General features: G+C 40.9%; 1 protein-coding gene across 32 annotated transcripts in view; it reads left to right on the forward strand.

The window, feature by feature from the left end:
* The window catches only part of UNC79 (unc-79 homolog, NALCN channel complex subunit), a 320,681-nt gene that overhangs the window by 282,413 nt on the left and 16,230 nt on the right, over positions 1 to 22,038 (forward strand). For all 32 annotated transcript variants that reach the window (XM_045060452.1, XM_045060454.1, XM_045060457.1 and 29 more), the window contains 6 exons: positions 2,260 to 2,337; positions 9,481 to 9,570; positions 11,621 to 11,796; positions 12,755 to 12,941; positions 14,426 to 14,623; positions 16,675 to 16,752. In XM_045060452.1, the coding sequence (XP_044916387.1) occupies positions 2,260 to 2,337; positions 9,481 to 9,570; positions 11,621 to 11,796; positions 12,755 to 12,941; positions 14,426 to 14,623; positions 16,675 to 16,752 (807 nt within the window). The remainder of the gene's footprint in view (positions 1 to 2,259; positions 2,338 to 9,480; positions 9,571 to 11,620; positions 11,797 to 12,754; positions 12,942 to 14,425; positions 14,624 to 16,674; positions 16,753 to 22,038) is intronic.

The following is a 22,038-nucleotide window of genomic DNA, read 5'->3' on the forward strand; positions in this document are numbered from 1 at the left end:
GCTCTCAAGGGCACAGCCAGGCCAGGCAAGCACACTTTTGGGGGCCCCCGGTGTGAACCCACCACAGAGCATCTCCACTGCCCTGACTTCCCTTCTCTCACGCTTACGTGCAGTTCTGTCCTCTCCCTTCTGGCCTCTCTTGGCTCTCATTTCTGTTGCAAAGAAATTAATTAAAGTGTTGGTATCCTGACAGAGGTTTTGAAACTTAGTTATGAGTAGTTTGTCTTAGATTGCAGACTCTGATAGCTTTTGAAAATACATTTTATGGGAAAACATGTGTTATCTGCCAGGAGGTTGGGACTGTTTCTTCTTTTGATCATGTACTTCTATCAGATATTTTACTTTTTTTTACTGACAGGTTCTGGCCAAAGTTATAGGCTTTCCTTTTAAAAAAAAAAAAAATTCTGATGTATTTACTTTTTAAAAAAAAATTTTTTTTTTCTTAATGTTTTTATTTATTTTTGAGACAGGGAGAGACAGAGCATGAGCAGGGGAGGGGCAGAGAGACAGGGAGACACAGAATCCGAAGCAGGCTCCAGGCTCTGAGCCATCAGCACAGAGCCCGATGCGGGGCTCGAACTCATGAGCCATGAGATCATGACCTGAGCCGAAGTTGGACACTCAACCGACTGAGCCACCCAGGCGCCCCTACTTTTTCTTATATTAGGAATAAGTCCTAGTTAGAGAGCTGACAGAAGACGTAAGCATTCCTGAATAAAATAATGGAAAGTTGCAGGTATTCCCTGGATAGTACCTGCTGGTACTTTCTTTGCTAGATTCAGAGTTAATGGCCAAATAGATTCCTCAGCCTTCTGGAACTGTATTTGAGGCAAAGGGAAATGACTGTACATGAATGTAGAGTGGTGGTATGTATCTGCTCCTGCAATGTGGCTTTCAGAGAAGGCTCTGCCTGTTGTCCTCTGGCCCCCAGCTCAGTTACGTGTTGAAATACCTCTCTTGCAGGACCACACTTGATGACCAGCTCTTGAACAAAGCCTTGAACGAGAAGCCTCAGGGATACTTGCCCTCAAAAGGTCTTCGGCCTAAATCTCTGCCTTGTTAGCCAAAGCCTGTTACCTATTTATTATGCTCTGACCCTGACCCCTGATTAGCCTGACAACATGCTGGTTTCTGGCCTTCATCAGGCCCCCGTGAACTTTTCTCTAGCACCCTAACCCGTGTTATTTCTCCCCAGTTTGCCAGGGAGCTAGCCTGCCTTGCTGAACTCCTCATCTTGATCTTCCTAACTTTTCTGTGCTCTTCTAGAGTGAGAGTGGAATGGGTTATAAGGTAGGGCTGTCAGTGTGAAAGCTTTCAGAGCCGCTGAACCATGCACAACAGCAGCTTTGGACCCCAAATTTGTTGGGACCACCGGCCAGAGGCCAGAGAGGACAAATTAACCAGGACCTGCTAGCTCATAGCAAAGTCTGCAGATTTCATGTGTAACTTTGTCTTGAAACCATTAATAAATAGCTGGGTGTTGCATGAGGTGGGAAACACCTATAAAAATCCGTAACGAAGTAAATTAAATTGGAACCTGGCCAATCCGTCCTCATCCTGAGCTTGTCATAATTGGTTAATTGATTCATTTCACCAAGTTTTGCTGAACCCCTCCATGATGTCAGGCAGGAAGCTAGTCAGGCAGGTCAGATGCATGGATGGAGTCTGTGCCCTTGGAGAGCTTGTAGCAGGTTGTGAAACAGACTTCATAGGTCACTGCAGTCTAAGGTCGCAACTGTTATAGTGGAAGTGTGTGAAGTGTCCCGTGGGGCAAGGACAGGGGTGGGGGTGGGGTCATCATCAGCACAGAGGATAGGCATGGGTGAAGTTAGAGAAGACACAGGCAGATTGCTCACAATGAGGTTGGTTATATTTCTGTTTTCATTTTAAATGTATAATGATAGAAGTCTGGAAAATCTATGAGAAGTCAGGAACTCTCGAGAAGCACTAGGGAGTAAATATAATAACTTCAGAATAAATCTGACAGTGTTGATGTCTTTCCTTTCTCCCTTGATTGAATGTACCATTTCAGTGCCACTGAACTGTCTGGGTAAAGTGAGAATCCATGTGTTAATCTCAGTACTATGATCCTCAATTTCTGATAGGAACAAACTGTCATGATTAGCAAGTCCTATATATCCAGGGCAGATTGTCACGGGAGTAAACACTAATGAATGTAGGCCAAGTTAATAAAACTATAAATAACTTATTACTGTCCAAGTGCTCTTAAAAGTAATTATGCTTTCAATTTCTTACTAGTTTATTTGTGCAGATGCTGGAACCAAACTAGCTGAGTCAACAATCCTGAGCAAGCAGATGATTGCCTCTGTACCTGGAGTAAGTCCTGACTGAATTAATCATCTCTACATTTTGTATTTCTTCTCATTTCCCCATTTAGTAAAGAAGTATTTTTGGCCTGTGTCCTGGCTCATTTTTGATAGAACAAACACTGTAAAATTGAAAACATGTTAGCATTTTTTTAAAAGAGAGGTAGTGAAAATTTATATTAACCCCAGCCCCTGGAAACTTTTAATTCCAGGAAACACGAGTAAAATTGAAGCAGCCAGTTAAGGGGAGGAGAGAAATTACCAGACATAAAAAATAGATTTGATTATAGTTCAATTATTCCAGAATCACTTTTCTTACACTGGCACCTGTTAACCAATTTGATTTGACTACTGCCAGAAAGAAATAAGTGTTGTGATACTTTGTTTTTCTTTACAATATTTCCTCTGAAAATTAAAAAATTCCCATTAGTGAACTATTTGGCAAAATAGGTTAAGATTCTCACTGAAGGGCTAAGGATAAGAAACCACAATAACACTGGTAGCAAGTTGACTGCAGTGAAACTCAGAAACTTTAGAGATATTAATTATTCATTGAAAAAAATTATTTAAATTTTTAATAGAGAAAATTTAAAAGAAAAAGGATCAGCTGTAATCCCTCTGCCAATCAGAAATATTGTTTTGGAAAATTTTTTCATATTTTGATCTATTCGGTATGCTAATTTGCTTATTTCCATATTGTTAGAAGTTTATTTACTTTCCAGTTTCATTGCTAGTATGTACACACACACACACACACACACACACACACACACACATATTTCTACAAAGACCATCATTATGTTTATTTTGAATTCTATCCTTGGCATAAATTCCTTAGAGAGTAGGGCTATCTTGATGATATGTATTCTCATATTGTTTTCTAAAAGGGTTTTATTTATTTACACTTATAAGTATACCAATTTTACCCACAGTGCTAAACATTATATTTTTAAAATGCTGTTTATTTAATTTTTTTGATGTGGAGAAATTCTATGACAGAGGAAAAATAGTAATTCAACCCAGAGATAATTTTATTGCCAATATATTAATGTATTTACTTTAACTTTTTCTGTGCCTGTTTTTTTAAACATAGTTCAAACCATAGCATATAAATGTGGCTCTGGCTTCATATGTTATAAGCATTTACCCCAAAGTTTGGTGGCTGCAGAGTTATTACCTCATGCAAATGCACCATAAAATAGTGCTTAAGTGCACGGGGGTTAGACTCACACCAGAGTTTGAGGTCTGCCATTTACTAGCTGTGTGATCAGGAAAGTTATTTAACCTACGATTCTTGATTTGTATTATCTATAGAATGAGATATAATAGGGCCCAATGTCTAGTTTGAGGGTTGAGTGAGATAATGCATGCAAAGCATATTAGCATAATGCCAGACATATAGTAAATGCTAAATAAATATAACCTATTAAAGAGAATATTAAGCAACATTACTTATTTTTGTATATTTTCATTAATTTCAATATTCTAATATATGAGAAACATCTTTGTGTTTAAATCTTTGTCCATATTTGAGACTATTTTTTTTATAATAGATTTTGGGGAGTAGAATTACTAGACTATGCTTCTTAAATTAAAAAAAAGTTTATTTAGAGAGAGAGTGTGCATGAGCAGGGGAGGAGCAGAGAAAGAGGGAGAGAGAGAATCCCAAGTAGGCTCCGTGCTGTCAGTGCAGAGCCCGACATGGCGCTTGATCCCACAAACTGTGAGATCATAACCTGAGCTGAAATCAAGAGTTGGATGCTTAACTGACTGAGCCACCCAAGTGCCCCTAGACTATGTGTTTTTAAAGAGCTTTTAGTAGTTAGGGTGATGAAGGATGCCATGTGATGAATTCCCAGCCACTTAACACACAGAATGTTTATTGTTTGCTCATATAAAGTTTAAAAATTAATTAAACTAATTAATTCATTTAATAAAATTAAGTTTAATTAATTAAATAAATTAATGTTTATTTATTTTTGAAGGAGAGAGAGACAGAGTGTGAGTGGGGGAGGGGCAGAGAGAGAGGGAGACACAGAATCCAAAGCAGGCTCCAGGCTCTGAGCTGTCAGCACAGAGCCCGATGCGTGGCTCGAACTCACAAACCTGAGATCATGCCCTGAGCAGAAATCCGATGCTTAATCAACTGAGCCACCCAGGCGCCCTGCTCATATAAAGTTTGAATGGGTATCCTGATTAGCAGAAGGAGGAGGACTTTCAAATGAAAGTTTACGTGCAGCTCTCTGCAATCAGCTGGTGGCTGGGGAAAGAGAAAGGAGTATGGTACATTGGAAGGTTCTCATGGGCCAGGTCTGAATGATGCCTATTACTTCTACTCCCATCCTATTGGCTAGAACTGTCATATGGGCACACCCAACTGCAAGCAATGATGGGAAATCTGGTTTAGGCACATGCTAGGGAGGAAGAGAAATGGTACTGTGAGCACTTAGCCAGTCTCTGCTGCACACTCACTAGTTTCCTGGTTGTTTAATTCTTTAAAACTCAGCATTTGCCACCTCTGTGCTGGCTTAAAAAATAATATCCCTAATAAATAAAAGTTTTATTGAAATCAACAAGTAAAAGACAAACATTCCAATAGCAATGAAAAAACAAAAACAGTTATAGGGGTGCCTGAGTGGCTCAGTCGGTTGAGTGACTGACTCTTGATTTCGCCTCAGGTCATGATCTTACAGTTCGTGAGACTGAGCCCCGTATGGGGCTCTGCGTTGACAGCGGAAAGCCTACTTGGGATTCTCTCTCTTTCTCTCTCTCTCTCTCTCTGCTCTCCCCTGCTTGTGTGTGCACACTATTTCTCTGTCTCTCTCAAAAACAAAAAAATAAAACATTAAAAAAAGTTAATAAGATCCATTTATGGAACCTTTCCAGTGACCAATAAGCCATTCAAAATATACTTCTTACTCTCACTAGTAATCAGTGAACTGTAAATTGATATAAAGTATTAAAATATTTTAAAATATAAAATTAAAATCAGCTAGCAACTCAATAGGTGTTTCTTAATGATTAAAGTTATTGATGATGTGAAACAAGCATTCTTATGAACTGCTGGTGGTAGTGAAAATTGGTGCAACTTTGCTGAAAAAGTTTGACAATTTACTTCTGGTAATATATTTGAGAAAATAATTTAATACACACATAAAGAGTATATTTATTAAAGTATATTTATTAAAGCAGCATTTAAAATAGTAAAAATATGGAAGCAAAATTAAGATCTAACGTTAGCATACTGTTTTTTAAAAAATTGTTTAAATTTGGGTATGGCCGACACACAAGGATACATTAGTTCCTGGTGTACAAGGTAATGATTCCACAAGTTTTTATGTTACGCCGTGCTCACCCCTAGGCTAGGTCACCATAGAACACTATTACAGTATCACTGACTATATCCCTTATGCTGTGCCTTTTATTTCTGTGACTTCTTCATTTCGTGACTGGAAAACTGTGTCTCCCACTCCTCTTCACTCATTTTGCCCACCCTCACCCCTCTGCTCTGGCTACCATCAGTTTGTTCTCTGTGTTTACAGGTCTGATTCTGCTTTTTATTTGTTTGTTTATACTTCCTTATTATTTTACAGTCCATGTATGAGTGAAATCGTTTGGTATTTGTCTTACTCAGTCTGCCTTATTTCACTTAGCATAATACCTCTAGGTGCATCCATGTCTCAAATGGCACAATCTCCTCCTTTTTATGGCTGCATAATATTCCATTCCATATCTTCCTTCTCCATTTATCTATGGGTGGACATTTACGTTTCCTTCATATCCTGGCTATTAAAAATAATGCTGCAGTAAACATAGGGGTGCATGTCTTTTTGAATTAGTGTTTTTGTTTTCTTTGGGTAAATACCCAGTAGTAGACATTTTGGATCCTACAGTGTTTGTATTTTCAGTTTTTTGGGGAACCTCCACACTGTTTTCTACAGTGACCATACCAGCTTACATTCCCACCAACACTATACAAGGGTTCCTTTTTCCCCACATCTTCACCAATGCTTGTTATTTCTTGCCTTTTTAATTTTAGCCATTCTGGCAGGTGTGAGGTGATATCTCATTGTGGTTTTGATTTGTATTTCCCTGACAATGAGTGATATTAAGCATCTTTTCATGTGTCTGTTGGCCATCTGGGTATCTTTTTTGGAAGCCTGTCTATTCATGTCTTCTGCCCATTGTTAAATCAGATTGTGGTTTTTTGGGGGTTTTTTTGGTGTTGAACAGCATTAGTGTATTGTTTAAATAAAGTAAGGTACAAACAGAAGACCATGGGGGAGGAGAAGGGAAAAAAATGGTTAGAGAGGGAGGGAGCCAAAACATAAGAGACTCCTAAAAACTGAGAACAAACTGAGGGTTTATGGGGGGTGGGAGGGAGGGGTTAGTGGGTGATGGGTATTGAGGAGGCCACCGGTTGGGATGAGCACTGGGTGTTGTATGGAAACCAATTTGACAATAAATTTCATAATAAAAAAAAGTAAGATACATCTATAGAAAAGACTATTCTGTGGCTACCACATCAAGTTTTAAAAGAAATAATAATTGGAAAATGTTTATGATGGATTTAATTTAAAAGCAGATTACAAAAAAATGATCTCAGGCTTATAAAAATTATATGTATATGTGTATGTTATATGTGTTCAAAACACGTTGGAAGGAAATACCGGTGGTAGTGGTTTCACTGATGGAGGACAAGAATTAGGACTATGTGATTTTTGTTAATTTCTGTTTTTCCAAGTTTTCCACAGTGAGCATATGTTCCTTACAATCTAAGAAACATAACTTTAAAATCAGACATAAGTTTCAAGGAAGAATTGGATATGATTCACTTGCGTTCATGTTTTTGAGTTTAGAGTACTTTTTCAACACCTTATCATCAGTTTCCCATTGAAATAAATATAGGCCTTTGAAAACAAGTGGAGCTTGACTTTCTTTTTTTAAAACAACACATCAAGGCTATGCTTATGTTTTGCAAAGTAGAAAAAAAGGGGGGGATTAGAAATTACATGCTTTGTTTTATAAGTGTAGAGGCTCCCTAAGATGATCCTGTATATTTTAAGGCTTTTATTAGATGCAGATCCTGTCTCTAGAGCAAAAGTAACTGCATATTAGTAAACTCTTTGCTCTCATTCTTTGAAATTCAAAGTGAAAAGACAAATATTGAATAATGCTCCTAGTAATTATTTTCTTTGACATTTGCCTAGCTGAAATGATATAAAATATTGCCTAGGAGAGAAACAAATCCCTTTCAAGAAATTAAAGAACAGAGTATATGCTCCTGTTTGCATGACATGTGAAAGGTCAGAGAAAATGGAATAAATCGGAGGGAAATCCTTTCTTGCACCAAAGGATTAATATTCCAAAAGCAAGAACACAATAACCTTTTATAATTCCTTCACTTGATTTAAATTAAAAGAAGAAAACCTTAGAACATATGAAATGCTTGGAAAACACTCTGACAGAACCGCCAATGACCTTATTTTACTGTTTGTTATCCTGTCAGAGGAACTGACAGGCGTAACATTGTAGAAGAGATGGGAGGTGATACAGTTCAGGGCTGTGCAGATTTACATGAATATGGGAAAATGAGAGCCACTGGGTGAGCTAGTTAAGTATATAATGTTCCAGATTTTCCAAAAGAAAGCCAAGAAAGGCCTTAGCATAGTATTCAGATGGCTTCAAAGACGGGCTGCTTTTCATCCACATTACACCCGGCCTGATGTGTGGGTTTTCTCATACAGCTTTGATGTAGCAGCCCGCCTGTTCGGTTTCCTTTTCTTTGCTTATAATCCTAAATTCACTGCACTGCCCTGGGCAGGTTTATGTCATTTAATAACCAGAGACACAAGTATGCTTTCTTTGCCTTTAAAATTTCCCAAACATGCTACCAGTGCGTGTGGGGAAGCTGATCATTTCATTTCATTTTTTTTCTTGCTTTATCCCTAGCCAGAACGCAGCAATCACGTTTATCTATTTAATAGTACGCCTGCTGTGTGTAAGGAGTTAGATCGTAAGTGACTTGAAAATAAGAATTTTTGACCCTTTCAGCAAATGTGATGTTTGTTTATATACTTTTCTTTTTTGATGGAAAAAGATTCGAGATTCTGGTGTTAGAATTAGGTGGCACGTATTTTATGTGTATCTAAGACTCCCCAGAGTGATAAGGGTTACTGTAGTTTTAGGGTGATTCATGTCATAAAGACTCTGATGCATAATGGCTCTACATAAGATAATTTTTGTATACAGACTGGTTTAAGTTTTTTTTAATGTTAATTTATGAGAGAGAGAGAGAGAGAGAGAGAGAGAGAGAGAGAGGAGGGGCAGAAAGAGGGGGAGACACAGAATCCAAAGCAGGCTCCAGGCTCTGAGCTGTCACCACAGAACCTGATGTGGGGCTCAAACCCACGAACTGTGAGATCATGACCTGAGCCGAAGTCGGACATTTAACTGACTGGGCCACCTTGGTGCCCCCAGACCAGTTTAAAAACAAGCAGACAGGAGTGGCTCAGTCAGTTGAGTGTCCTACTCTTGGTTTCGGCTCGGGTCATGATCTCAGTTTGTGAGTTTGAGCCCCATGTTGGGCGGCACGCTGATGGTGCAGAGCCTGCTTGGGATTCTCTCTCTCTCTGTCCCTCCCCTGCTTGTGCTCTCCTTCTTTCTCTCTCAAAATAAAAACAAAACAAAAACAGATGGGCCTTGAGGAGGGCACTTGTTGGGATGAGCACTGGATGTTGTATGTAGCAAGGAATCACGGGAATCTACCCCTGAAACCAAGAGCACGTGGTATACACTGTATGTTAGCCAATTTGACAATAAATTATATTAAAAGCAAACAAAAACAAACAAAAACAAAAACAAGCAAACAGAAATCAGTTAGATCACCCAGTGGGGAAAAAAGCATGTTAACCCAGTCTACCCTAGGCCGCCCGTTTCTTACCTCTTCACCACAAACCTTTTATCAATTTTTGTCCAAACTGCGGGCAGACAGTTACAGACGGTGGAGAGTAACGGAGTGAGTCAGAACTCCAGAATGTGAAATAACTCGTTAGTAAACAGCGTGAAGTCACAACAAGACAGTGACCGCAGTCAGGGCCAAAGTGAAGGCGGTGGCTCGGAGGGCCCACCCAGCGGTGTCCTTGTGTTTCAGTGTGGGACAGCCGCGATGGAGTGTGTGAGGCAGTACATCAACGAAGTGCTGGACTTCATGGCGGACATGCACACTCTCACCAAACTGAAGGTAAGAGGGCTTACCTACACTGCTCACTTCTCAGGTGAGCAAGACAGAGGCAGTTTTAGGGACTTACACAGACCAGATGACACTTATTGTTACCTGGGGCGGCAGCTGTGGTGCTCTCTAACAGTCCCTGTCTTGGGAGCCTGGAGAACTGAGTTCAGCCTGCGCAAGAGGGAAAAGAGAAAGGAAAGGCTGTTTGCATGGCAGGAGTTCTGTGCCTGGCTCTACTTTGGCCATTCATTCAGTTCTCCCGCTGCCCCCTGTTAAAGCGTCTCCATTCTACAGATGTAGAAACTGAGGCCTGGGTTAGTGCTGTGATTCATGCTCAAGGTGGTGCTACCGATAAGCAGTGGAGTCAGGGTTGGCCTAAGACTGTAGCGGCACCAGATCACTCTCTTTTCACTATGCCATGTCGTGTCATTTAACTACCTTTGAGCCTCAGTTCCCTCATTTGTGACACAAGCCTAATATCTACCTTTACTGACTGTTAGGAGGTTTGATGTGACACAGTGCGTGCAGAGAGACTTTTGTAAACTGGAACACATTATGCAAACATAAGCCTTTCATGGTTGTCTGCATCAAAGCTCTCTTCTTCAAGAAAATGATTAAAGACAAGGGGTGGGACAACCTCGATTTGCATGTGGACAAGATCCCAGCAAAGTTGTCGAGCTTATTGACTGAGCGCCTCACAGGGTGGGATGAATCGCTGATGCAAGTCAGCTTCCTTGCCGTGAGTTGACTAGGGAGCTAAAAGATTGATAGTCTTGAGAGATTTGGGGAAGGCCCTGGACAGAGGGCAGAAGGGAATCCAAACATGGTCCAAGGAACAGCCAGACGGCAACCTGGCACTGAATGATCCTTTTGGTTAAACAGGATCTAGTCGTCCCAGAAGCTCATCAGCTACAAATGAGGTTCCTCCATCGCCCAACTCAGTTTCTAGACTCTGCTCCAATGATCCAGGTGCTTCTTGGGATAGGGATGGATTTGCAAACGCTAGGTGGAAAGTAGAATCGGAATTTAAACTGGTGACTTCTCACAGTATCTGAACCCACTCATTCCTAAGTAAGCCCCCCTGGTACTTGACCACGTGCTGGTTACTGAGTCCCGAATCTGGTGGCCCACACTCAGATGGCTTTGGCATCAAGTGTCAAGAAGAGGAGATCTCGTTACCTCAACACTTGAGCTAGCTTTATGACCACTTTCAAAATACAGAGAAAAACAGTAAGAAGGATCCATGATGATCAAAAGGTTGGGGACTAGAGATCTAATCCAACCCTCCAATTTAGGAGACAGGTTAGAAAGGCCAAGTGGCAAGTGGCCTAAACTGGGGCCGAAGCCTAGGTCTCAGTTTCCATTTCAGTGCTCTTTCCACTAAGCCACACCAAGAGAAGGAACTTTTCTACATGAATTCAACAGATGTGTACCAAGCACCCATAGTGTGCCTGGTGTTGTTCTAGGCATGTAGGGATGCAACAATGAGCAAGAGGACACAGTAGCCATGCTCATTTAATTTATAGTCTGGTAGTGAGGTGCCAATTTTAATGAAAATCTCATATAACATAGTGTAAAATTGTGACTTTCATAATTGCTCTGAAGAAGGGGTACACAGTGGTATAGGAGCTTCTAATAGGATGATATGGCCTAGCCAGGGAGGTCAGGGAAGACTTCCTGGAGGAAGTGACACTTGAGCTAAAACGTGCACAACGAATAGCAGTCAATTAAGTGAAGAGAGGCAGGAACAGTGTTTCGGGCAGAGAGACCAGCACAAGCAAAGGCTGGTAACGGGAGGGAGCCAGTGTAGAGGGGATGAAGGGGTAGGATGCAGAGGTCTGCAGTCACTAGACCATTCCAGGCTTTTTAGGCCATGCTAAGGAATTTCCCCTCTCCCCCTTTATCCTAAGAAAAATGGGAAACCATTGAAGAAGTTTAAATGGGTGGTATACTTGGGAGTGGTGATAGAAGGTGAGGGAATGACAACCTGATCTTTTTAAAGAGCAACCAGGAGTTTTCCAGGTACTCTGCCAAAGCCATGAAATACCATTTGTTTTTGCAGAGCCACATGAAGACATGTTCCCAGCCTCTGCATGAAGATACTTTTGGTGGACACCTCAAAGTTGGGCTGGCTCAGATTACAGCCATGGAAATCTCACGGGGCAACCACAGAGATAACAAGGCTGTGATTCGCTACCTGCCTTGGCTCTATCATCCCCCTTCTGCAATGCAACAAGGGTAAGGCCCTTATTATTTTAGCAGTGGGGGTCGGTGAGTCAGGGAACCACCCCGGGTTTTCTGGGACTCAGAGCAAATGAATGCCTTGAAGATTTATGGGAGTGCAGTGTGATGGTGGGGAAGGTAGGAGGTGAGCCGCATCTCCATACCTGCTGACCTAGCAGCATTTTTGAACACGAGCACTTCCATGCTATGCTGACAGTAACAGGAACTTGCCCTCCTACGAAAACCTCAGCCATATCCTGATGGATGACGAAAACCTGGAGCTTCGAAGTGCGATTTTAACTCTTAATTTCAACTAGTTAAATAAATCAATAGGTATTTATTGAGCACTTACATAGCTTCTGCCTTCAAGGAGCCTGTTAGATTGTGGCTTGAACAAAATCCACAGCAAAGATGAAATAGAGCGCAAGGAGGCGGAGAAAGGAGAGGGGCCCATGGGCTGGTTTCTGTGAGCACTCCATTTTGCACGGTCGGCTCCCTGGCTAGAGGAAAGGCTTGGAGCTGGGGCGAGGCGGGCAGGAGGGCAGGAGAGCAGCAGGAGACAATGACTGCAGGGCAGGAAAATGGGTGGCGTGTGTTACATCTCCGCCTCTATTCCTTCCCCTCTCGTGGGGATGTGAGACCTTCTAAGAAGAAAGGAAAGAGTTTAGAAAAAGCAGCTAGTCAGAAGGGCAGCAAGGTTGGTGGCAGAATGATTTTTAATCCCGTGTTGTCACCAGAAGCTGCTCGTTGCTCAAGCAGCTATGGTCCGGGATTAGAGAGGGCGAGCAGAAAAACAGATACAGATACAGATACAGAAAAACAGATACATTTTGTTGGCACTGTCACCTGGGTGTTTTATTGTAGGTAATCGCCTATAAAACCACACTTTTAATGCCATCAATAAGCCGTTGGTGAGCGCCCAACAAAACGGAAACCATAAAAATCGCCGTTAACACTTCCTTCTACTTGGTAGGCCAAAAGAATTCATCGAGTGTATCTCCCGCATCCGTCTGCTGTCCTGGCTGCTCCTGGGCTCCCTCACTCATAACGCTGTGTGTCCAAATGCCTCCTCTCCGTGCCTGCCCATACCTCTGGATGCCGGCTCTCATATTGCAGACCATCTCATTGTCATCCTGATTGGATTTCCAGAGCAATCAAAGGTAAGCGATTTCTGCAACCTTAAGACCATAGGCATCGAAATTGCTAATGGAAACCGTTATCAGCCTATTATGTTTCTTCTGAGAAGAAAACGCATCTTATCACTTGCCCTCCTGTGGATGTTAGGAAAGCGACTTTGTGCTAATGCCTTATTTAAAGTTGTTTAAATTCCCGCACTATCTTTTCTTCCCCCTTAAATTGTCTTTGTTTACTTTTATAAAGATAAATTATGGAGGCAGGCAAGAGTTAGCTTCCTAGGCATTTCTGTCTCAAAATAATGAAGAGAAATAAAAGGCTAGAAATATAATAAAAATCCCATGATCAGTTTTTGGAACCGAATATGAATTGGAGGAAAATTTATGCTCTGATTTTTCATACACTATCTTTTCAGCTCACATCTCTAGAGATAGATCTATAAAGATACAAAATGAAAATAAGAAGGCCAGTTGGGAACTCACTAAAGCACACGCTGGAATCACCGACACAGAGGAACTTAGTAAATTGTAGAGACAGATGATGTGCTTAAGGGAATAAAGTAAACCCAAGGCAGGCATCAGTCATGAGCCAGTGTAAGCAAACCAGACACACTGGTACTAATCAGCTAAGAGAAGCCAAGGGCCCTTCACAAGCTTAGGCAAGTTCCGGGAAGTCAGGGTGGGTTTGGGAGCAGCTGGGATGTGGGCCAGGGAAAGCTGACTCTGTGATAAAGTAGAGCACCGTCCAAACAGCCTGAATGATATTTGCAAAAGGGGCCAGGCAGTCAGTTCCTAGTATTTCAAGCCAGAGCTGTGTTTGATTCCTAACGGTGGTACTTGGTCATTTGTACAAGGTACCTTGTCAAGGTACCTTGACCTTGTGACCTCTCTGAGCTCCAGCTTTTCATCTGTAAAAGAGACGAGGGGATGGTTTGAGAATTATGGAAGCGGTCTTTGGAAAGTCTTTAGCACGGTGTCTGGGACATTGTAGGTGCATGCTCAGTCCGTGCTCGCCACTAGTGCTTGCTGCTACCATTTCTACTAAAGGTAATAGTATAATTAGTAACACATTGCTGGGCAATGTGTTCAGACATGCCACCTGATTCCTCCTAACGCCAGCTCTTTGAGGAGGGTACTATCATCCCCATGTTACAGGCGAGGAAACACCTCAAGATGGTAGAGTGATTATTCTCCCTGATCTAGTTTAGGCATGAGAACGTCATTGTCATTAACAGGCAAGGCGGTGGGTAGCGTTCTGCAAGCTAAGGTGCCTTCTCTTTGGAAAGATGCCTTTGTTCTCTCAGCACACTCCCACTGACAGAGCGAAAAGCAGATTGTCTTAAGGTGGTGAATCATGAATCCGTAACTCATAGAGAACTCCTTCAGCCTCCGATCTCTGGAAGTAGGTGTGCTTTAGCCGTGCTCCTCAGAAGGCCGAGACCGTGTGGGATGGGCCCTGTGGAGCACTGTAGCCCACTGAAATGTAACGGCTCCTGTCTCCTCCTTTTCAGACCTCCGTGCTGCATATGTGTTCTCTCTTCCACGCATTTATCTTTGCTCAGCTCTGGACCGTATATTGCGAACAAAGTGCCGTAGCTACAAATGTCCAAAGTCAGAATGAATTCAGCTTCACGGCGATCCTGACCGCACTGGAGTTTTGGAGCAGGGTGACACCCAGCATCCTTCAGCTGATGGCTCACAACAAAGTGGTGAGTCCACGAATAAATTTCCCATCGTGGATAAAAGGTGTAACCTACACCCAGCCCTCACATTATCTGTTCTTTAAGGGTCTCAATTGTAATATTATATCAGTGGGTTTTTTTTTTTTAATTTTTTTTAACGTTTATTTATTTTTGAGACAGAGAGAGACAGAGCATGAATGGGGGAGGGTCACAGAGAGAGGGAGACACAGAATCTGAAACAGGCTCCAGGCTCTGAGCTGTCAGCACAGAGTCCGACGCGGGGCTCGAACCCACGGACCGTGAGATCATGACCTGAGCTGAAGTCGGACGCTTAACCGACCGAGCCACCCAGGCGCCCCAATATATCAGTGGGTTTTTACATTTTAAGCTGGATGTTCTGCTTGTATAATAAGTTTGATGAGAAACAGAGCAAGCAAATAAATTTAGTAGAAACTTTTGTTTGCTCTGCTTAGTGCCAAAAATTTATTTTATATGAAATCTACCTTTAAGGGTTGTTTTGTGCTATAAAGTCAAAAGGAGATTCATATTATTTTTGGATTCCAAGGCAATTTGGAAAAACCCTAGCCAGTTGGGTCATCCTCTGGTGGTATTTAAGAGCAGACCAACCACACATGTTCATTCTACCCAGGGCTCAAACCCTGAAAAGGGCCTCACCCTTCTGAGTTGCCCTAGGAGGACCTGAGCTCCCCCAGTCTTCAAATCCAGTTCAGTTTTAGCTCAGATGGCTCACCAAGAGAGGGGCTGCTCTAACCCTCACTGGAAAATATCTGAGGTATTGTTAGCATGAGCGCACTTCATCGAACAAGCTTGGATTAGTCCTTTGAAGTCAGGCTCGGAGGGTGTATGGAAGGAATTTACAAGGAAGTCCTTTGCTACTTTGAAGGAGGATCCTCAGTGGAGAAAGCAACAGTTAGTATCTTGGTTATGGGGGGCTTTATCAGGCGAATTCTCCTCTGTGAGGGGCAGGGGATCTGGAAGAACATCATAACGATGATCCCAGTGTGCCCAGAAACCCAACAATGCACCGTCCACAAAAGGCATAACGGAAATGACTTTCGATTGATTGATACTACTCTAAGAAACAGTTTCTTTCAGCTCTAATTGGAAAGGGGATTATATATTTCCTTTAGTGAAGCACTTTCTTTTCTTTAGAGAAGCAGATGTTATGAGGCAATTCTGTATGGAGAGAGGTATTTTAGTTCAGTTTAGAGGAAATTTATGTGGCAATTTTAGGGTGCACAAACAGTTCTGAGAAACATTTATTGGATCATAGAGTCTGAGACTGAAGAAGAACTTGGAGATCAAGCATTCTGTTACTTTACAGGCCATGAAACTGGGACCTTAAATAGAGATTCGGTTTCCTTCTGTTGATGCTAGTTTTTTGACACCATTAATATCTCTGCTCCAAATCTCTTTGACATATAAATGTTAGAAATGAATGTTACAAATGAGTTTTGTACAAATAATGCTACTAACAGATTTGAGTTAACTTTTTTTTCTGAAAAATGTGTTAAACTATGTATGCTAGTCTGGTAAAATTCCCTTGTAGTGTTTAAAATCCAGCCTTAGGAATTTCTGATCAGGGACTTTTGAACTGTCATCAGCGTGGCTACCTTGTTCCCTAGAGAACAAAGCCACAGGGACAGGTGTGTAATAAATTAAACAGCTGCTCCAGGTGAAGAAACTGTGGAAAAAGGGTCAAGATGAAGAAAAGGACATAAGCCCAAGTTCTGTAGTTGGAAGGAGGGAAGCAGAAGGCATTTATCCTCTGGTATGAATCACAATTCAGTGCAGATTAGCAAGATCAATACCCTGTTGCATTGGCAGCCCCGAGTTAGATAAGGAAGGCATGCCAAATGAAAAACCTCTGGAGCTTTTTAAAGTCACTTTCTAGTTGAAGTTTTAGAGGTGAATAAGCACTACTGCTTGTGGTCCCCTCTGGTCATTGTGCCAAAAGGCTCGCGGGCACATGGCATGGATCCTCTGTGGCTGCAGACTAGCTTTCGAGGTTTCTGCACTACTGGGAGTGGAACTGATTTTCACGTTTGTTGTTTCAGATGGTGGAAATGGTGTGCCTCCACGTGATTAGTTTAATGGAGGCATTGCAAGAGTGCAATTCAACAATTTTTGTCAAGGTAGGAAAATCTTACGATTTTTATGAGACTGATTCTTGCTGCTGAAAACAAATGTGGATTTACTTTGAATGTGACTTTGAAGAGGAAAAGAAACTGATTTAGTTTTGACAGAGTTGGGGGCTGGAGGACTCAGGCTCATGGGACAACCCTTCACCAAATGGCTATCACATTATTTTTGCTCTTGTTCTACCACTGGAACCAAGTCTACCTGGGTTAAATATGTTGGCCCAATATTGCCTGTGAACACAAGTCATTAAAATATTACTGGGGAACGTCGATCTGAAAATGACCTTATGGTCATAGAAATTGGTTGGTGATGCCCCACCTTACAAGATAGCCAGAAAACCAAGGCAAATGGTCTTTAATTGTTTGACTTGGTAGCTATCACTTTTCTCTCTAATTAGTTCCTTTCTAATATTACTATTTTTAAATCACTGTTTAGTCTATGGGTGTAATTTAAGTATTTGTTATCTGTCCAAGGACCTCAGAAGCATAATAGTGTGATAAAAAATGAGAGTAAAGGAGAACTGGGTTTCTCACTCCCTGCCTTTTTATTTGTCCTTCCTCTACCTGCAGCACTCCCTGTTTACCTGTCATGTCTGGATTCCAGTCTCTCAGCCATCGCCCCCACCCCCACCACACAAAGTGGGTCAGTTTGGGACCTTATAACTTGCAATGTCACCCTTGGTTGTCTCTATTCTTCAATTATGGTCACTTGTCAAGTTAACTCAGACGGTGCTGGAGAAAAGCAACCCATTTTCAGGGAAAACTTGACTGTTGTCCGAACACTGCAAGGTAGCTGGTTCAAATGGGGTAGAGAGAGCTTCCCTAGTTTGATAGTCAACAGCAAAAGTCAACACCATGAGAGAAACGATCTGACACTCAGATGATCATACCTGATTTTCTTTTTTACAGCTTCTTTGAAGCATAATTTATATATAGTAAACTCTACATATTTAAAATGCACAATTTGGTAAGTCTTCACATAGATGATATCCGTGAAAACACCACCATAATCAAGTTAATGAACATGTCCCTCACACCCCTAAAAGTTTCCCGTATTCTTTCTAGTTGCTCTTTTCCACCACTCCTGTATCCTACATCCCTGTCCCCAGGCAGCTACTGGTCTGTTTTCTTTCTTTTTTTTTTATTTTTTTATCTTTATTTATTTTTGAGAGAGAGAGACAGTGTGTGAGCAGGGGAAGAGCAGAGAGAGAGAGGGAGACACAGAATCTGAAGCAGGCTCCAGCACAGAGCCCGACGCGGGGCTCGAACCCACACACTGTGAGATCATGACCTGAGCCGAAGTTGGACACCCAACCGACTGAGCCACCCAGGCACCCCAACTACTGGTCTGTTTTCCCTCACCATAGGCTACTTATCATTTTCTAGAATTTTATATAAATGGATTTATACAATACTTAGACTTTTTCCTGCCTTCTCTCATTCAGAGTAACATTGAGATTAATCCATTTTGTTGCATGTATCAGTAGATCATTTCTTTTTCTTTCTGAGTAGTATTCCATTGTATGGATATATCACCTTTTTAAAATACTTTTTTAAGTTTATTTATTTATTTTGAGAGAGACAGGGAGAGTGTGAGCAAGGGAGGGTCAGAGAGAGAGAGAGGGAGAGAGTCCCAAGCAGGCTCTGCAGGGACTCGAACTCATGAAACTGTGAGATCATGACCTGAGCCAAAATCAAGAGTCAGACGCTTAACTGACTGAGCCACCCAGGCGCCCCATAGATATATCACCTTTTGTTTTTCCATTCATCAGTTCATGGACATCTGGGCTGTTTTCAGTTTGGGGCTATTACAAATAAAGCTGCTATGAATATTCATGTACAAGTCTTTGTGTAAAGATATGCTGTCATGTACATTGAATAAATACCTAGGAGCAGAATGGCTAAGCCATATGATATGTGTATAATTTTTCAAGAAATTGACAAACTGGTTTCCAAGTGATTGTGCCCTGTTACATTCACACCAGCAGTGTATGAGCATTTCAGTTCCTGCACGTCTTTGTCAATACTTAGTATAGTCCATCTTTCACTTTAGACACCCTAAGAATTGTGTATTGGTATCTCATCATGGTTTTAAATTGCATTTCCCTATTGACAGATGACGTTAAACAGCTTTTCACGTGCTTATCTGCCATCCATATGTCTGCTTGGTGAAGTATCTGTTAAAATTATTTGTGCATTTAATATTGGGTTGGAGTTTTTGTTGTTGTTATAATTGAGTTTTAAGGCAAAGTCCTTTATCTGATAGGTGATTTGCAAAGATTTTCCCTGCAGTTGTCTTTTCATTATCTTAAGAGTGTCCTGTGAAGAGCAGAAGGTCTTAATTTTGAAGAACTAACATTTATCAAATTTTTCTTTTATGGATCCTGCCTTAATGTATTTTTAAAAACCTTTGCCTAACCCAAGGAGAACTGAGATGTTAAACAATATTGAGTCTTCCAATTCATGAACACAGTATATCTTTCTATTTTTTTAGTTTTTAAAAATTTTTTAACATTTGTTCATTTTTGAGAGACAGAGAGAGACAGAGCATGAGTGGGGAAGAGGCAGAGGGAGGGAGACACAGAATCTGAAGCAGGCTCCAGGCTCCAAGCTGTCAGCACAGAGCCCGACGCGGGGCTTGAACCCACAAACTGTGAGATCATGACCTGAGCCAAGGTCGGATGCTCAACCGACTGAGCCACCCAGGCGCCCCTATCTTGCGCCCCTATTTTAAAAAAATACTTTTTCCAGCAATATTTTGTAGTTTTCCATACACAAGATTAGCATATTTTGTCAAATTTATCGCTACATTATCATAATCCTAGGGTATTATAAATGCTTTGGGTTTTTATATTTAAATTTCTGATTGTTCATTGCTAGTATTTAGAAATATAACTGATTTTGTATTGACCTTATAACCTATAAACTGTTAAACTTATTTATTAGTGCTAGTAGCTTTTTTGTGGATCTCATCAGCTTTTCTGTACAGACAATTATGTCATGTGCAAATAAAGGCAGTTTTATTTCTTCCTTTCCAGTCTTTCTACCTTCTATTTCTTTGCCTTGTCACATTGCTCTGGCTAGATCCTCTAGTACAAGTCGAATAGAAGTTATGAGAGTGAAAAACCTTGCTTTCCTAGTAGGAAGGCATCTGTATTTCCTCATTAAATATAAATGTTAGCTGTCAGTTTTTCATAGATACCTTTTGTCAAGTTGAGTAAGGTTCTCTTCTATTCCTGGTTTGCTAAGGAATTTTGTCAGAAATAAATGCAGGACTTTCCAATACTTCTTCTACATTTATTGAGGTGGTCATTTGAGTATTCTTTTTTATGGATTGATTTTTGAATGTTAAACAAATCTTGTATTTCTGGGACAAGCCATATGTGATGTGTATTATCCTTTTTATATCTTGCTGAATTCTATTTGCTAACATTTTAAAATAATTTTTGCATTGATGTTCATGAGGGATGTTGGATTGTAATTTTCTTTTCTTGTAGTAACTATTTTTGGTTTTGGTATCAGGGTAATGATGGCCTCATATAATGATTTGGGTAGTATTCTTTCCTCTTCTGTTTTTTTTTTTTCTTTAATAATTTATTGTCAAGCTAGCTAACATACAGTGTAGTCTTGGCTTCAGGAGTAGATTCCCGTAATTCATTACTAACATACAACACCCGGTGCTTATCCCAATAAGTGCCCTCCTCAATGCCCATCACCCATTTTCCCCCCACCCCCCCCCCACCCCCCGCAATCTCCACCACCGCCATTAACCCTAAGTTTGTTCTCTGTATTTAAGAGTCTCTTCTGGTTTGCCTCCCTCTCTATTTGTAGCTTATTTTTCCTTTTCTTCCCCGATGGTCTTCTGTTAAGTTTCTCAAATTCCACATGTGAAGGAAAACATGTGATATCTGTCTTTCTCTGACTGACTGACTTAACTTAGCATAATACCCTCAACTTCCATCCACATTGTTGCAAATGTCAAGCTTTCATTCTTTTTCATCACCGAGTAGTATTCCATTGTGTATATATACCACACCTTCTTTATCCATTCATCAGTTGATGGACATTTGGGCTCTTTCCATACTTTGGCTATTGTTGATAGCACTGCTATAAACATTGGGGCACATGTCCCCTACGAATCAGCACTCCTATATCTTTGGATAAATTCCTAGTAGTGCTATTGCTGGGTCATAGGGTAATTCTATTTTTAATTTTTTGAGGAACCTCTACACTGTTTTCCAAAATGGCTGCACCGGTTTGCACTCCCACCAACAGTGCAAAAGAGTTACCCTTTCTCCAAAGCCTCGCCAACATCTGTTTTTTCCTAGGTTGTTAATTTTAGCCACTCTGACAGGAGTGAGGTGGTATCTCATTGTGGTTTTGATTTGTATTTCCCTGATGATGAGTAGTGTTGAGCATCTTTTCGTGTGTCTGTTTGCCGTCTGGATGTCTTCTTTGGAAAAGTGTCTATTCATGTCTTCTACCCATTTCTTCACTGGATTATTTGTTTTTTTAGGTGTTGAGTTTGGTAAATTTTTTATAGATTTTTGATACTAATCCTTTATCCAATGTGTCATTTGCACATATCTTCCCCCATTCTGTCAGTTGCCTTTTAATTTTGTTGACTGTTTCCTTTGCTGTGCAGAGCTTTTTATCTTGATGAGGTCCCAATAGTTCAATTTTGCTTTTATTTCCCTTGCCTTTGGAGACATGTCAAATAAGAAGTTGCTATGGCTGAAGTCAAAGAGGTTGTTGCCTGTTTTCTCTTCTAGGATTTTGATGGTTTCCTGTCTCACATTTAGGTATTTCATCCATTTTGAATTTATTTTTGCGTATGGTGTAAGAAAGTGGTCCAGTTTCATTCTTCTGCGTGTTGCTGTCCAGTTCTCCCAACACTGTTTGCTAAGGAGACTGTCTTCTTTCCATTGGATACTGTTTCCTGCTTTGTCAAAGATTAGTTGGCCATACGTTTATGGGTCCATTTCTGGGTTCTCTATTCTGTTGCATTGGTCTGTGTGTCTGTTTTTGTGCCAATATCATACTGTCTTGATGATTACAGCATTGTAATACAGGCTAAAGTCTGAGATTGTGATGCCTCCAGTTTTGGTTTACTTTTTCAACATTACTTTGGCTTTTCAGGGTCCTTTGTGGTTCCATAAATATTTTAGGATTGTTTGTTCTAGCTCTGTAAAGAATGCTGGTGCAATTTTGATTGGGATTGCATTGGATATGTACATTGCTTTGGGTAATTTGTTTTTCCAATCCATGAGCATGAAATAT

This window comes from Felis catus, chromosome B3 (genome assembly GCF_018350175.1).
Source record: "Felis catus isolate Fca126 chromosome B3, F.catus_Fca126_mat1.0, whole genome shotgun sequence".
Classification (NCBI taxonomy): Eukaryota; Metazoa; Chordata; class Mammalia; order Carnivora; family Felidae; genus Felis; species Felis catus.